General features: G+C 47.2%; 3 protein-coding genes across 4 annotated transcripts in view; all 3 read right to left on the bottom strand.

The window, feature by feature from the left end:
• Positions 1–306: 306 nt before the first annotated feature.
• Positions 307–5,158, bottom strand: LOC142500859 (dual specificity protein phosphatase 13B-like). The gene is made up of 4 exons (XM_075610153.1): positions 4,912–5,158; positions 3,158–3,408; positions 2,200–2,417; positions 307–573 (listed from the first exon to the last, which is right to left on the bottom strand). The coding sequence occupies exons 2-4, from the start codon at positions 3,391–3,393 to the stop codon at positions 365–367; spliced, it is 663 nt and encodes a 220-aa protein (XP_075466268.1). The 5' UTR covers positions 3,394–3,408; positions 4,912–5,158; the 3' UTR covers positions 307–364.
• An 819-nt stretch (positions 5,159–5,977) lies between these two features.
• Positions 5,978–15,645, bottom strand: LOC142501059 (dual specificity protein phosphatase 13A-like). Its single transcript, XM_075610337.1, has 3 exons — positions 13,995–15,645; positions 11,912–12,129; positions 5,978–9,652 (listed from the first exon to the last, which is right to left on the bottom strand). Exons 1-3 carry the CDS (start codon positions 14,111–14,113, stop codon positions 9,441–9,443), a joined length of 549 nt encoding a protein of 182 aa, XP_075466452.1. The 5' UTR covers positions 14,114–15,645; the 3' UTR covers positions 5,978–9,440.
• Positions 15,646–15,695: 50 nt separating this feature from the next.
• Positions 15,696–17,363, bottom strand: part of DUSP13A (dual specificity phosphatase 13A) — a 41,976-nt gene continuing 40,308 nt past the window's right edge. For both annotated transcript variants that reach the window (XM_075610335.1, XM_075610334.1), the window contains exon 3: positions 15,696–16,103. In XM_075610335.1, the coding sequence (XP_075466450.1) occupies positions 15,835–16,103 (269 nt within the window). In that variant the 3' untranslated portion in view covers positions 15,696–15,834. The remainder of the gene's footprint in view (positions 16,104–17,363) is intronic.

Here is a 17,363-nt window from a genome sequence, read left to right on the forward strand (position 1 = left end):
TTGGAGTTGGCCGTCCCTGGGGTAACCCATCATCTCCTCATGGGACAGGTAGATAGACAAAGAGGGTTATTTACCAGAGTCTCTGGGGCAGCAAAACTGCGACAGAACCAGCGCAAAAACAGCACCAGATTTATCAGAGGAAAACTCCGATTTCTTTAAGTGGGATAAACCTTTTCTTTGGTAAATCTGGTGCTCTTCTTTGCATCGCCCCGTCCCCCAGTTTTGCAGCCGGGAGACGGTAATAATCAGCGCCGCCCCCCCCTCCCTTGCTTTGCTTTAGTAAGACATCACGCAGGCAGCACCGCGGGCTTGGATGCTGAAGTTTATTAGTCGGACCCTGGGATAGGCGCAGGGAGAGAAGCACTTAGTCTTTCGGCGGGGTTCTCTGCTTCAGCAGCTGCTTGTCCAGGTCGTGGAGCTGGCCCAGGAAGCCGCTGTTGGGCTTGATGCCCCGCTGGCTGATGACAGATTTGATGGCGTCTTCCAGGGGCAGCCTCTGGTGGAGCATGAGGTACGCCAGGACAATGGTGGCAGCGCGGTTCATTCCATTACAGGAGAAGACCAGGACTTTACCTGCAGGGGAGGGGCAAATACAGAGTGATGAGGGGTAATTACCATTACCTGATGGGGCAAATACAGAGTGATGAGGGGTAATTACCATTACCTGATGGGGCAAATACAGAGTGATGAGGGGTAATTACCATTACCTGATGGGGCAAATACAGAGTGATGAGGGGTAATTACCATTACCTGATGGGGCAAATACAGAGTGATGAGGGGTAATTACCATTACCTGATGGGGCAAATACAGAGTGATGAGGGGTAATTACCATTACCTGATGGGGCAAATACAGAGTGATGAGGGGTAATTACCATTACCTGATGGGGCAAATACAGAGTGATGAGGGGTATATACCATTACCTGATGGGGCAAATACAGAGTGATGAGGGGTAATTACCATTACCTGATGGGGCAAATACAGAATGAAGGGGGGGTATTTACCATTATGGAATAGATGGGGCAAATACAGAGTGAAGGGGGGTATTTACCATTATGGAGTAGATGGGGCAATTACAGAGTGATGAGGGGTATTTCACATTCAACAAAGGACAAGGAAAAGGTCCTGATAAAAGCGCCTTATACAGGATACCATATATAATACATTTGCTATAATGTATGGTGTCCTATATGGGGGTCAATATTTACACGAGGTTGGGAACGTATATATATATATATATATATATATATATATATATATATATATATACGCAGCTAAGATTTAGGTATTGTCTGTTTTTTCCTTTTTTGGTAATAACAAACGACGCTGATTATTTTTCGTGTGCGTAGGGGACGGGCGAATCGTTCTCGCTGCTTTGGATCCGCCGCGGACTACAACGGATCAGTCTCAAAAATGGCGATTCGCCTTGCACAGACAATCCGTCCGCGGATTCCGCAATCGCTGCCGGATTTTAACCCGCGGGTGGATTGTTTAAATCCGCCCGTATCCAATGGCGGCTTTGGGTTAATCCGCGCGGATGGAAACGGTGACAATCCGTCCGCGATTTGACACCGCAAAGAGCATTTTGAATGGCAAATTCGTAAAAATCCGTGAAACGTATTTGGACCGGTTCCCCCGTCACCGCCTGTGAGGGCTTCGTGGTCATTTTCATTATCCAGTACCCGTTCTGCCCAATTATCCGAGTACGGACCAGATTCACTACACGGTGCTACCTTTTAGCCCGCCTTTACTCTCATGGGATTAGGTTCAGCCCCCTGCGCCTAAGTGGAAATGATCTATAGATTACTTTTCTCCCGTTCGGCGAGCCCTCCCTTTACCCGTCTCCTATATTTAATGAATGACTATTACCTAATTCAGCACAGGTGGTGCGGTCAAAGACTGAGCCACTGCTTGAGCCACCTGTGCTGAAGCAGGGATATCCTGAAAACCTGACCTGTTGGTAGCCCTTGAGTACTGGCGTCGGCCACCCCTGACTTAGATGGTTAGCTCTTCGGGCTGATACCCATTGTGTTATAATATGCTGTATTACGCGTATTACTGCTGTAATCCGCTGTGTACCAGAATAGGGCTCTATATATACAGATATACATACAGCACATGTATGTTTCAAATGTCTTGAAACCAGGGATGGTACAGTAAGTGAATGTCTGGTACTACCTACCTCTCGGCTGGTACCTACCGTGGCAGGTGGCCCCTAGCTTTATAAACTGTGCCCCCTGCTGCAGAAGAGGGCTGATGTCAAAGGATGGTTCATTGGAAGCCGCCAGACCCTGATAGGCGATGTCCAGATTCTTGTAGGTCTCTGCGTTCACCTTGTTGTCCTTGTCATTTTCGGCAGCGTTCAGCACATGGGTGATGCGGAGGTACTTCAGGAGGGCGGTGTCCTGTGCAGCGGTCCTGTACATGTGGAGGAATATTACCTTCAGTACAATATTTGTGCACGTGACATCCCTGTGCTGTTCCACGCCCCCCTCCCCCCTCCCCCTGCTGCAGTTTGTGTGCTCGGACTTGTATTTCTGTACAAAGGGCCTATTCAGCGAAATCTCCGAACTGCAAGCTGGGCTCAAACTGATGCTAAAAAAGACATCTCTGGATATTTAACAAAATGAAGGCGTTCCATCGCAGGGAGCCCGTTTTGCCGGGTTTTGCCGCGTTGTTGCCGCTGGAATACTTGGATACGTTGCACTGATGTGCACAGGGGGTGTCAGCAAACACATATTAAGTTATTTCGCTAAATCTCCCAGCTGCAGATCGGGTGCAAAATAAAAAAATACGGTTTTCAGCAGAATTGTACCAAGGTTTCCCAACGGCGAAACGCGTGAAGAAAACGGCACCAGAGTTATCAGTGTAACAGAACCCTCGTATTCCCCTAAACCAGAGCTGGGCAATTGTAGTCCTCAAGGGCTACCAACAGGCTTGTGTTTCTAGGATATCCCTGCTTCAGCAGAGGTGGCTGAGCCACTGATTGAGCCACCTCTGCTGAAGCAGGGATATCCTGAAAACCTGACCTGCCGGTGGCCTTTGAGGACAAGAGTCGCCCACCCATGCCTAAACCCTTACCACTTCTCATTAACCCTTCAGTAGCAGGGGCGGGGGCGGGGGGGAGGGTCCTGGCACCGTAGGGTTATTCTGCTTACATGTCTCCCAGGTACAAGTTGCGCCAGACTTGGTCGACGTGATTGTAGGGGAACTGCTGGTGGTGCCTCAGCAGTTTTTGCAGTTTTCTCACAGACGGACGCTCGGATGAGGCGCTCTTGTCCTGAGACGTGTCCTCAGACGTGTCCTCAGACCTGGGGCTCCAGCCTCCCTTCTCCCGGCTGTGCAGAATTCTCCTGCTGACGGTGTGGCTGATGGTCGGTGTAAGGGCAGACATCCTGACTCCCAATACCTGCAATGTAAAGGTGTACCTGTAGTACACAGCAATAGCCACTAGATGGCCCCATGCGAGTGCTGAATACCTTTTGGCCCCAGATAAAAAGCTGATGTTTTTAAACTAAGAGATTTTTGGAGATTGTAATACATCACTTCCCAGAATATATATTAGAATTAATTAATTTATAACACAAAGTTATTAATTAATCTGTGAAAGTGCTGATCAGGTTACTAAAACAGGGAAAATCCCATTCAAGGGAAGAGGAGTTTGAATGCAATCAAATCTGTGATCCCCTTGTACCTCGCTACACAATATGTTGGCGCTTTACAAATAAATGATCATAATCCGCTCTATCGCAGATTAATGAATAATGCATTGTAAGGAACCCCAACCCTCTCTAATAGCGCGTCTGAGATCAGATGCATTGTAAGGAACCCCAACCCTCTCTAATAGCGCATCTGAGATCAGATGCATTGTAAGGAATCCCAACCCTCTCTAATAGTGCGTCTGAGATCAGATGCATTGTAAGGAACCCCAACCCTCTCTAATGGCGCGTCTGAGATCAGATACATTGTAAGGAACCCCAACCCTCTCTAATAGTGCGTCTGAGATCAGATGCATTGTAAGGATCCCCAACCCTCTCTAATAGCGCGTCTGAGATCTGATGCATTGTAAGGATCCCCAACCCTCTCTAATAGCGTGTCTGAGATTAGATGCATTGTAATGAACCCCAACCCTCTCTAATAGCGTGTCTGAGATCAGATGCATTGTAATGAACCTCAACCCTCTAATAGCGTCTGAGATCAGATGCATTGTAAGGAACCCCAACCCTCTCTAATAGCGCATCTGAGATCAGATGCATTGTAAATTCTTCTACATTTGGTACAATGTATAAATCATCTGAAAACTGCAGGGAACCCTTTGGGAATGCAGGGAAACCCAGTTGAGAAATTCTTTACACATGGTAGCCTGGCTCAGGAGGGAGAGGGAGGATTTTTGCTTTTAATATTCTTCTATGTGTATAAGAGGCTGCTCTCGGTGGAGCGGAGGCACGACGCGGATAGCAGCCCTAACGCTCTCAGAATGGGGGTTATTCATTAAAGTGCGATGGCGCTGCAATTAAATTTCAGTAAATGAATTCCCCAATCGGCACTATTGCAGTTTATTGAATAACCCCCAGAGTGTGAAGAGCAGCGCTCTGTAATTCTCCCCCTCCACATCCTGGTGGGTTATAAAAAGCAGGTTTTCAGTCGGAATCAGGAACTACGGGCCAGGAAGCACTTGCGGGTTTATTAACTGGAGTTTTGGGTTCCTTAATAGCCTCCAACTCCTCCGCTGGGAGGCTGTTCCATGGCTTCACCACACTTTTAGTGAAGGAAGACAGCCTTTCCCTTCACTGCCTCTCCCCACCCGCTTCAGCACCTGACCTGCATTCCCATTGCCCCCATACCCTTAATGTATTACCCCCACCCCCAACTAAGGGGCATTTGTGCCTGAAAATTTATAAAGTTTACTTACGGAGCAACGATCAGCATCCAAAATGTGTGTGTGTGTGGGTGTGAGTGTAAGTGTGAGTGTGTGTGTGTGTATGTATTAGTGAATGTAGGAGTGTGTGTGTGTATGTGTGTGTGTGTGTGTGTGTAAGTGTGAGTATGAGTGTGTATGTATGTATTAGTGAGTAGGAGTGTGTATGTGGGAGTGTGTGTGTGTGTGTGTGTGTGTGTGTGTGTGTGTGTGTGTGTGTGTGTGTGTGTGTGTGTGTGTGTGTGTGTGTGTGTGTGTGTGTGTGTGGGGGGGTGGGTGGGTGGGTGGGAGGGTATATGTATGTAGTGAGTGTAGGAGTGTGTGTGTGAATGTGTATGTGGGAGTTAGGGACTTAAACCTGCACCTCCAGCTATGATTGTGATGTCATTGTGTCTCTATGATGTCATGTCAAGGCAGGCAATCTCTGATGCATTAACCTCCTGAGTGCTGGAGAGATCAGCACAGTCTTGATCCAGTAACATTTAATATCGTACATGTGGGTTTTTTATAGATTTTTTTTCATTTTCCAATTTAATGAGTTTTCATATACTGAGCATCCTGTGATTTCTATATCAGGTTTTAGCCTTCTCCCCAGCAGTGCAAGATTTTTGCAACACTTTCCTGTTTGTGATAATTTGTTGCCAATATTCCCAGCAGTTTGAGCTGCAAACTGTAACAATAGATAATGTTACCTTAGTAATATAAGAATACATTGTAGCTGCTGAGTTACACTGATTGAAGGGTTGCAATACAACCAAAGCAATCAGCTGTGCAACACCTTCCCAATGTTACACTTGTGTCACAGTTACACTGCCAGCGACACATTGCTGACTCGTCCTGGCGGAAAAGGATTATCAGCCGTTTATTGCATGCAATTAAATATATATATTATACTATGCCCAATGCACGGCACAGAGAATAGCAATCCTGTTATCCTCAACAACGCCTCCGTCCATCCCGTTAATATCATTACCAGCGGAGAGACGGTTCCAGGGTATTTAAAACACACACTTTTCTATATGTTACAAATGTCAGATTTTATTGATTATTGCATCTAAAACATAAACATAGGTAGATTCCGAGTATATACAGTGAGCACTAAATCAGGAGTGGCCAACTCCAGTCCTCAAGGGCCAACAACAGGTCAGGTTTTCAAGATATCCCTGCTTCAGCACAGGTGGCTCAGTCGAAGACTTGTGCTGAAGCAGAGATATCCTGAAAACCTGACCTGTTTGTGGCCCTTGAGGACTGGAGTTGGCGGCGCCTGCGCTAGATAAAAAAAAAATTACGCTTTGGAAAGTTCTGTATTTCAACAGAATTTTCCGGCCACAGCGGAGAATTTGAATATGTAGGATTAATGCCGAAACATTTCAAACGAAACCATAATAGTATCTATTATTAGGGTTCTGATTTTGCGAACAGGAAGGAAAACCCCAATCACTGCTGCCAGCACCCCCTATTAACACCCTTTAATTGATTAGTGCAATTGATTAATCCCAAACAGGAATAGTCCCCTTCGTAGCACACGATCCCGTAAATTATCGCTGTTAATTTAAAATGAGCTTTAACTCATATCTTTTTTGTTAAAAAAAAAAATATATAAAAATAAAGGGCCGTCGGAAAAATAGATACAAATATTATTATCCCCCAGTGCGAGCCCAGGAAATGGTTATAGCTGCAGCTGTGGGAACGCTTCTCCCCATCACACATCGCAGGTGTACCCCGAACAAGTCGTCTACGTACTGCGCGCCATGGAAGAAATGGAGTAAGCCGGTGAGAGCAGAACAGGTAACTCACCTCAGTATATCATGTCCCAGCTCTGCCATATGGCAGGGGGGGTTTTCTCTCCTTTTTTCAATATTTTTTTAAACTCTGGAATGAAGCAGGGGGTCTCCGGAGCTGAACCCCCATCCATTTAAGCTCCGGGGACCCCCTTGGATACTTACCTCTGTAGAGAGTGTTGTTATCTGCTTCGGTTCGCTAGCTGGGGTTCACGTAATGGCCGCTTTTCAAGCTCCTGGGCCCTGTGGGCCAATAGGAAGCTGTGACGTCATCCGATGCGACTTCCTATTGGTCCACGTAATGTTGGGGCTTGAAACTTGCAGGAGATACCGACACCCCCTTTGCAAATAAGCATCTCGATAAGCAGGGGGTCACCGGAGCTGAAATTATTGGGGTCAGCTCCAGAGACCCCCTGCTTCAATGGCTCCTTTAAAATACCTCGTGGTAATCACTCTACAATCAGAAGATAGTGAACACCTCTCGGGCCCTGGACCAGCGCCTCGGACCTCACTCGGATCTTCTGTCCCAGGACCATGAGAAGGGTCGAGTGAGGTCCGAAGTCCTACTTCAGGGTTCAGGTGGAGGTATGGTGTCTCATTCGATTGCACGGTGATTACTTTGATGTATTTTAAATGATACATGTTTAATAAACTTTTGATATCTTTTTTATATCGGAGTGCTGGGACTTCTGGATTATTGTTTTTTTAATGTAAGATGTACATTATATCCAGACTCCTCTCAAGCAGATACATAGAAAGTAAGAGTGAAGAAATACATTATTTCCCTATATTCATATCCACACCCAGAGGGCGTGACCCTCATTGTCCCTTCAAAGTAACAGGAAAAGGCAAACTAAAATAGATCAAGGATATGTCTCCCAATAAAGCCTTAGTGCTGGAATGAGAAGGGATAGAAATGGGAGGGAGAAGATATATCCGAGAGAAGGAGGACGGGGTGTTTAGTATGTATCCTGCTAATATCCAAAAATGGGATGCCCTACAAATGCATAAACGGGGAATGAATAAGGGAATTCAAATGGTTAAAGAAAACACCAAAGAGTGAGAGAGAGAAAGAAGCGAAACGTGGCACATCAGTAGCCCCATGTGCGTTTCGCCTCCAGCTTTTACGCCCCATATAAAAAGAATTGTGGCTGCATTCACCAGTGAGTTTTTCTTCTCTAAATCGGTGACATTGGAAAGGACCTCTTCCCTCAAGAGCTTACAATCCAGTGGTTAAAATAGTTTAAAAAAGTAGTGGTACTTGGTCTGATTTCTAACCCTGGTAAATAGTGCAGCAGAGCTTTTTTGGCCTTAATTTAGAGCGATTTATACAATGCTAGCTATACCCAGCGTAAGATACGCTGATCAGCAGATCTTTCAGGTTATTAATGAAACATTACTCTTTGCTGTCACCCCTCCCTGTAACGCCACGCTGTCTCTTGTCCCCACCTTACTCTCTCCCCCATCATGTCCCGCTCCTCTTTGCACTCCCTGCCTTACTATGTCTGTTCCTCTCTGTGCACACTACACTCCCTCCTCTCCTACTCATCTCATCTGTTGCCTCTCCTTGCTGTCTCTCTGTTTCCTCCTCCTACTCACCTTGCTATTTCTCCTCCCCTCTCTTTGCACTCTCTCCTGCCCCATGTGCATACTGCTCTCCATTCCCTCCTCCTCATCATCCCTCTGTCTCCTCCTCTCCTTGCTGTCTCTCCTTCTCTGTTTCCTCTCCCCTCCTTGGTTTCTCTCCTTCTGTCCTTGCTATCTCTCTGTTTCCTCCCATCCTTGCTGTCTCTTTCTGTCTTCTCCCCCCCCTTGCTGTCTCTCCTCCCCTTCTGTCTTCCTATTTCCTCTTCTCCTTGCTGTCTCTCTCTCTCTCTGTCTCCTGTCCCCTCCTTACTCTCTCTTCTCCCCTCCTTGCTTTCTCTCCTTCTGTCCTTGCTATCTCTCTGTCTCCTCCCATCCTTGCTGTCTCTTTCTGTCTCCTCCCCCCCCTTGCTGTCTCTCCTCCCCTCCTGTCGTACTATTTCCTCTTCTCCTTGCTGTCTCTCTCTCTCTGTCTCCTGTCCCCTCCTTACTCTCTCTTCTCCCCTCCTTGCTGTCTCTCTATCTCTCTGTCTCCTCCCCTCCTTGCTTCTCTCCTTGAGGAGGCATTCCAGTTGCTGCAGACATCATTAGCCTTTCATATATAGAGATTTATGCCATCAAAAGTCAGAAGGTCAGGGAGCCCTCCTTAAACCAAGTCTCTTTCAAAAGAAAGTGGGACTGTGACACTGTACTCAAAGACTGGGGTTACCCTGTGTGTACAGAAACCCGTCGGACCCCCAGCTGTATCACATGCCCACCCCTGTTACTACCCAATTAGTGAGTAATGTACACAGCTGTAGAAGTGAGTGTGAGTGCATTGTGGATGTCAGCAGAGAAGGTGAGTTTGTGTTTGGTGACAGTGGGGTACGGGACAGTTATTGATGCGCTTAATGCATTGTTATGCCCCTCTGTAAAGCTGAGTTCTGCGCGGAGACGGGGAAACGCTAAATAGAAGAGAGATCCAGACACAGAACATGTGAGACAAGTGAGGCAGAAAGACATCTCTGGGCAGAACCCAAGAGGAGAGCAGAGGCACCGCAAAGGATCCCAGCGGAGTGGTATAGAGATGTATGAATATAGGTAACCCAAGAACTATTGTACTGAATCTCTCCAGCTCAGCTGCCCCCCCTCCCCCTCTGCCCTGCTTGTCCCTTGTGGTCAGAGGATCCCGCACCGCCACGATCCCTGTTTCAGCTCAGTCTCCAGCTGCTGCAGCTGCTGCAGGAAGCCGCGGTTGGGAGCGATTCCGCGGTGCTGGGTCACATGGCGGATGGCATCTGGCAGGGAGAAGCGCTGGTAAATCATCAGGTAAGCGAGGACCAGGGTGGCAGAGCGGCTTTTACCCATCACACAGTGAACAAGAACCTTCCCTGCAAAGAGAGGGCGAGAACTCTTATTGTACTGAAGATATTGCACAGGGTAACGCTGTGATTGCACCCCAAATACTGCGCAGGGTAACGCTGTGATTGCACCCCAAATACTGCGCAGGGTAACGCTGTGACGGCACCCCAAATACTGCACAGGGTAAAGCTGTGACTGCAACCCCAAATACTGCGCAGGGTAACGCTGTGATGGCACCCCAAATACTGCGCAGGGTAACACTGTGACTGCACCCCAAATACTGCGCAGGGTAACACTGTGACTGCAAACCCAAATACTGTGGAGGGTAACGCTGTGACTGCACCCCAAATACTGCGCAGGGTAACACTGTGACTGCAAACCCAAATACTGTGGAGGGTAACGCTGTGACTGCACCCCAAATACTGTGCAGGTTAACACTGTAACTACACTCAGATACTGTGCAGGGTAACACTGTAACTACACTCAGATACTGTGCAGGGTAACACTAAGTACACTCCAATAGTGTGCAGAGTAACACTGTAACTACACTCAGATAATGTGCAGAGTAACACTGTAACTACACTCAGATACTGTGCAGGGTAACACTGTAACTACACAGATACTGTGCAAGGTAACACTAACTACACTCATATACTTTGCCGGGTAACACTGTAATTACACTCAGATAGTGTGCAGGGTAACACTGTAACTACACTCAGATACTGTGCAGGGTAACACTAACTACACTCCGATACTGTGCATGGTAACACTGTAACTACACTCAGATACTTTGCCGGGTAACACTGTAACTACACTCAAATAGTGTGCAGGGTAACACTGTAACTACACTCAGACACTGAGCAGGGTAACACTGTAACTACACTTAGATACTGTGCAGGGTAACACTAACTACACTCCGATACTGTGCAGGGTAACACTGTAACTACACTCAGACACTGTGCAGGGTAACACTGTAACTACACTGAGATACTGTGCAGGGTAACACTGTAACTACACTCATATACTGTGCAGGGTAACACTAACTATACTCAGACACTGGGCAGGGTAACACTGTAACTACACTCAGATACTGTGCAGGGTAACACTGTAACTTCACTCATATAATGTGCAGGGTAACACTGTAACTACACTCAGACACTGTGCAGGGTAACACTGTAACTACACTCAGATACTGTGCAGTGTAACACTGTAACTACACTCAGATACTGTGCAGGGTAACACTAACTACACTCAAATACTTTGCCGGGTAACACTGTAACTACACTCAGATACTGTGCAGGGTAACACTGTAACTACACTCAGATACTGTGCAGGGTAACACTGTAACTACACTCAGATAGTATGCAGTGTAACACTGTAACTACACTCAGATACTGTGCAGGGTAACACTGTAACTACACTAAGATACTGTGCAGGGTAACACTGTAACTACACTCAGACACTGTGCAGGGTAACACTGTAACTACACTCAGATACTGTGAAGGGTAACACTGTAACTACACTCAGATACTGTGCAGGGTAACACTGTAACTACACTCAGATACTGTGCAGGATAACACTGTAACTAAACTCAGATACTGTGCAGGGTAACACTGTAACTTCACTCAGATAATGTGCAGGGTAACACTGTAACTACACTCAGATACTGTGCAGGGTAACACTGTAACTACACTCAGATACTGTGCAGGGTAACACTAACTACAATTGTAAAACATACTGGACACCCAACAAGCTCCTATTGAACCCCCAAAATAACCACAACATATATATAAGCATATGAGTGTCACAGAGGAGTGCTACTGAGCATGGCAATATATATTTTTTAGCGTTATATTAGCGTTAGGGACCCCTGAATTGTGGTCTGCCGTGCAGTTGGCTCAGGGGCTTACAACAATTTTGGCCAAAAATGTTAAACTAAAAGACCATTTTACTTGATATTTATACATATATATTTAGGCACTGTACCGTGTATGAGTTTCACTGGATGTGCTAAAAACTGAGCTCTGTCTGTGTTTTATGTTCTGTCTCTGATTTTAACAATAACTACACTCAGATACTGTGCAGGGTAACACTGTAACTACACTCAGATACTGTGCAGGGTAACACTGTAACTACACTCAGACACTGTGCAGGGTAACACTGTAACTACACTCAGACACTGTGCAGGGTAACACTAACTACACTCAGACACTGTGCAGGGAATGCGACGCAATCTTTGCTGAGCATTAGGGAGGTGTGTGAAGGCCGGGCCTCCGTTTCGTACTCACCATTGGGTGTATTCAGAGCTTTGTGAATAAACCGAGCCCCTGGACGCAGGAACCCACTGATGTTAAACTCCGGGCAGTCTTCTGCGGTGATCCCGTGGTACTGTATCTCCTCCCCGTACACTATATCATCTTCACTGCACTCCCACGAAGCGTGAGCCACGTTCAGGATGTGAGTGATACCCATCTTCTGCAGCTTGGCCTTGTCACTGGCAATCACACTGCCACAGGGTAAGACACAGGGAGTAAGGGTACAGATCTGGGGCCACTAAGTTTAGTAACCATACTCTAATAAAGGCTGGGCAGTACTGAGGTTTGATACTCATCCATACTTTTTTCAATCCATTGCTGAAAATTAAGGGAACTGATACTGATCAATATGCAACCAAGTACTGATCACTACTCAATCCAATACTGATCACTACTCAATCCAATACTGATCAATACTCAATCCAATACTGATCAATACTCAATCCAATACTGATCAATACTCAATCCAATACTGATCAATATGCAACCAAGTACTGATCCCTACTCAATCCAATACTGATCAATACTCAATCCAATACTGATCAATATGCAACCAAGTACTGATCACTACTCAATCCAATACTGATCAATACTCAATCCAATACTGATCAATACTCAATCCAATACTGATCAATATGCAACCAAGTACTGATCACTACTCGATCCAATACTGATCACTACTCAATCCAATACTCCGTTTAACCCCTAGAGTGCTGAGGGTGTTTGTACCCCTGAGTACTGAACAAATGTTGGGGTGTTTGGTGCCAACGATGTTCAAGTAACAATAACCAGAATGTTCTTAATACAAACCTGGACAAATCACCCACGCTGCGTTTTCACCAGCAGAACCTGCGGATTTATTTTATATCTGTGGGTTCATGTTGCTTTCTCACGGTGCAGAAATTTCAGCCCAAATGCTGAAAATAGGTCTTTTTTTTAAAGCAAAATTGAATAAAGTCACGTGCATATGAACTTGCATAAATCCTTCATCCGATGTCACACGTACATGAACTGTATATAATTATATATATATATATATATATATATATATATATATATATATATATATATAATGATGTTCTCCGCCCTTACAGCTCCCAGAACATGTAAACACATTACTTGTACAGAGGTGCTTGAGCAGTATGAAAGCACAGAGACAAAAACATCAAACAGTAAAAATAAAGGTATGCTGAATTCAGCATGGCATAAACATGTCATCAAATGCGATATTTTATTATTGCATACATTTTGTAAAACTAGGAATAGTTAGGCCCTTATTTCACAGGTGTTCACCTGTCTGCAAATATATAAAACTTTGTAGGATCTTCCCATTCGTTCAATTCACCGTAGCAGCCATATTAAATGTCCATGAGGGAAAACACTATACCCCAGAACAAGTGTGGGATTTTGTAGGGACACACTTCACGCAAGATTAAGAGGGACCCCAACCCCCCATATTCCAAGTCCAGATGAGGAGAACTCTCCAAGCTGCCCAGGGTGTGAGAAGTCGCCCCGATATTACTGCCACCCTCCCCCCCCCCGAAAAAACGGACACCAGGGAATCCCTGACCCCATATCTAATCTGACTGATGTCCCCCTATACGTTAGAAAGGAAGTATCCCTCTGTAACGTTTAAATAGTTTGGACGCTGCTAAAGCGTCCCGCTCTCCTGTTACGAAACTTTTACATTGCGCAGCCCCCAGCGTGACTTTTAGGTCAATAACTGTTACGTCCTGCAGCACTCAAGGGGTTAATACTGAAAATTAATCGGTATTGGATCTGCTATCGATTGATATTCAGCCCACTACAGAATACAAGATTGACAATACTCAGCGTGATCAATACTTGGTCCGGAGCTCATCATTACACGAGGGGATCGGCCTTCTGCTTGACCTCGTCTCTTTGTGGATAATTAACCCCGTGAGGATCGCTGGCCTTTGACGTGGGCTCTCTGGGTCTGGAAGCCAGAACGAGGTCTGTATGACCTTCAATAAGTCCCTTCACCTGCACCTTTAACCATTATACCAAAAGGCAGCCAGTGCCCCCAGAGACTTACACATCCCCCAGGTAGAGATTGGGGAACACTTGGTCCACGTGGTGTGAAGCTGGGGTACAGGCATTAAGCAGCGCCTCTAGCTCCCACACAGGAGGGGGGTCACCACACAGCCTCCTCATTCTGGGACCCTCAGTAAGCGCAGGCGGCCGGGGCGACAGGAGGTTACAGGCAGCTACGCAGCTTCCACCAGGGTCCCTCCCGGCGGTGACACTTGATGTCACGTAACAGCTGAGAGACTGTCACCACCTACAGCTGAGCTCACTGGAGGGGGTGGGGACAGGCTCAGACACAGAACGATTGTCCCCAGCATGCCAGGGGCATGCTCGTGTGAAACATGGAGGCGTTGCTGAGGAATCTCTGTGATGCTGGGTTTGTCCGCAGTGACATCACTGATCCAACATGGCGTCCCGATCCCAGAGGCCATATAAAGACCTCATTTCATTAAGATGACATGTTGCGCCCGTTTTTGTTATTCTCTTCGCTGCCGCTGTGGCGTGTGTGAGATCTGCATTCATTCTACACACATTTCCTAACCCTTCCAAAGGAATTCTGCAATAAATAAAGAAACAGGTTTAATAAGGCTGGGGCCATGGTACCGCAGACCGTGCGGACGCTGAGCAAACAGACTGCCTTAAGGCAGTGTTCGCGTCCATGCGGCGTGAGGGCGCGTGCACGCGGGAGGGGGCGCGCGTCACGTGAGAAATTAGTTCTGACTGATTTCTTGGCGCGACAGGCGATCACGTTAGCAGTTCGCCCAATGACGCCCCCAGGCACGCCCCCCTTGGCCCGTCCACCATGGCCAGGTTAGCGCCCGCTCACTGACCAGCCTCCGCGCGGGCGAAGGTGCCAGGACCCCAGCCTAAGAACTCAATGACAGGTTCCCTGGGGAAGAATAATAGATGGAGACAATAAATAATGATTTGGAACAAGTGTAACATTTTCTGCGCACTTTGCTATTTATGAAATGATTACGATGGATACATTGAGGCATAAACAGCGTTTTCAGATACATCCTGGGATACCGGACAGAGACGCAGAACAGAAGAGCAGAACCAACAGTTAAAAAGATGTCGGACGTGTGTTTGCTCCGAGGTTTGGAAACTCCGGATGTCACAGATTTTTAAGGGAATCTGGTGGCCCAAGAGTGATGGGCCTTATAAGAGAATGGGGAACGCCCGGCCATTATTCCTGGGCCCCATTTTAACATCCCGTAAATGCTGGAACAGAGGAAAGAAGCTCGTTTCAGAACCAGAAGAAAAACAAAAGCAGCGAGAAATAGCGCAGTGAGGATAAGGGTGGGTTAACATCCAATACAGACAGATATTACACTTCAAGCTGGATTAAAAACCCCAGGTCCAAAGTTCGGGCCTTTGCTTAGCGCCCTGCCGTCCCACGGGATCCTGCGCATTGCGTGACGCGGTGCTTCCAGCAGAAACAGCCAAAGTCCAACTGGCTTCAAAAAAAGGAGCGGTACTGTCTCAGCGTAAACAAAAATACGTTTATTTCTTAAACAGAGTAGCACGGTCATTTGAGTTTTATTTACAAAGATTGAAACAATATTTCTGTAAAAATAGGAAGGGTAAGAATGGGTTTACAAAATTCATTATTTTATTCAAAACGATGGGAAGTTGTAAGTTTGTAAATAACAAATGTAGTGGAAATAATAAAGTAGGAGGCCCCCTCCCCACCCCTCCCCCAATTCCACTGTCAGTAACAAATGTATTTCTCCCCCAAAGTACCCCTTTTATGAGACCCCCTGGTTGGGTTACGTTTAAGATATTATATTGTGAGGAGGTGGGATTGCTGCTGTAACCCTTCCAGTGCCGGGGTCTCGGTAAGCTCACTGCAGAGTAATATCCTCTCCAGCTGCCGGACTCTGCTCCGTAGCCCCCCGCCCCGTGCTCTGCCCCTGTTGCCCCCTGGCCTGGCGCAGCTGCTCCTCCAGTCTCAGTAGCTGTCGCAGGAAGCCCGCGTTGGGAGAGACCCAGCGCTTCTCCTGCACCCTGCGAACGGCCTGGGTCAGGGATAGGTGCTGGTGGATCATGAGATAGGCGAGGACCAGCGTGGCAGACCTGCTGATCTCCACCACGCAGTGCACCAGGAGGCGGCCTGCGGGAGACACAGAGCGCTGTTAAAAAGGGACAATCCCACCTAGCCGGCAAAAAATGCAACCTCATTCACTCAAACTCTCCAAATTTAACCCCGTAAATATGTAACTGCTGTGAGACTTCCAATCTCAGTTCTGCTACCCAAGGACCAGGCAGATAACTGCTGCAAAAAAGAGACTTCTTAAAGGCCCGATGCTAATTCTCATATGTAGGAAGAAAACCAGAGAAAAGACACAATGGTGTACGTTATGTTCTGGCCAATTGTGCCAACTGAATAAACAATACTCACATTATACTACACAAGGGGGGCGCAAACTTTTACCCGTGCGCCCCCCTGCCTGCTCTCCTCAGCGCCTCGCGCCCCTCCCCCCCCCCACTGCTCGACCCTGGCATCAAATAACGCGCGGGGTCATGTGACGTCACGTTGCCATGGTAACGTGACCCTGCAGCGTCCGGTTACCCGGACGACGCATCGCGGGAAGGTAAGTGGATTATGGAGGTCTTGCGCGGTCCACCAGCATTTAATTTAAATGCCTGGGGGGAGAGCGCGGGACCTCTATAACTGCCGCGCCCCCCCCCCCCCAGAAAAAGTGCCGTGCCCCCCAGTTTGCGCACCGCTGTACTATACTATACAGTCACAGAAGTGACTTTTCTTTCGGGGTCCTCTGAGGAATCGGCCAATAGTGCTGCGGAACGCGTAGGGTGGAGTTATTGTTTAGTTGGAGTTGGAGACTGCCGGTTTTGGAAAGGACGCGTTGGTGATGTCATAACTAGGCGGGGCTTAGACATGATGCGAGCGAGTGAAGATGGACAGTGATCGTCCGAATCCCTGAGAGACCCCAATTGATCAGATATGCTCGATTTATACAAATGTTTGTGAGTGCACCTGGTGTTTATATTTATCTATAATAATATGAGTCAGTCAGTCAGTCTGTCTGTCTGTCTGTCTGTCTGTCTGTCTGTCAGAGCCACAGCTCCATGACACCTAGACACCTGAAACTTTGCCTGCATACTATGGGGCCCCAGGGGTGTGCGTCGGGGGGCTATTTTTTATTGGGGATATTTTTTTACTCCTGTTTTTTTTATCCTGTCCCAGGAAGGTCGCTGATTGGCTTCTGCTTTGCATGGAGAACTGTGATTGGTCACCGCGCCCCGCTGCGCTGCTGGCCTTCCGGACATTCCTCAGGGGGAGAACGTAGGCCGTAGGGGTGGGGGTGTACGAGAGGGAGGGGGAGAGGTGGGGGTGTAAGAAAGGGAGGGG

The sequence above is a fragment of the Ascaphus truei genome, chromosome 8, assembly GCF_040206685.1.
Source record: "Ascaphus truei isolate aAscTru1 chromosome 8, aAscTru1.hap1, whole genome shotgun sequence".
In the NCBI taxonomy this organism is placed as follows: domain Eukaryota; kingdom Metazoa; phylum Chordata; class Amphibia; order Anura; family Ascaphidae; genus Ascaphus; species Ascaphus truei.

Bases quoted from the DNA above. Each gene is read 5' to 3' on its own strand.
- LOC142501059 (XM_075610337.1), bottom strand. From the start codon at position 14,113: ATGAGGAGGCTGTGTGGTGACCCCCCTCCTGTGTGGGAGCTAGAGGCG. The intron at 12,130-13,994 runs GTAAGTCTCTGG...ACCCTGTGGCAG, and splicing joins AATCTCTACCTGGGGGATGT to TGTGATTGCCAGTGACAAGG. The intron at 9,653-11,911 runs GTGAGTACGAAA...CTCTCTTTGCAG, and splicing joins AGCTCTGAATACACCCAATG to GGAAGGTTCTTGTTCACTGT.
- LOC142500859 (XM_075610153.1), bottom strand. From the start codon at position 3,393: ATGTCTGCCCTTACACCGACCATCAGCCACACCGTCAGCAGGAGAATT. The intron at 2,418-3,157 runs GTAAGCAGAATA...CCACATGTACAG, and splicing joins AACTTGTACCTGGGAGACAT to GACCGCTGCACAGGACACCG. The intron at 574-2,199 runs GTAGGTACCAGC...CCTCCCCTGCAG, and splicing joins GCTAGGGGCCACCTGCCACG to GTAAAGTCCTGGTCTTCTCC.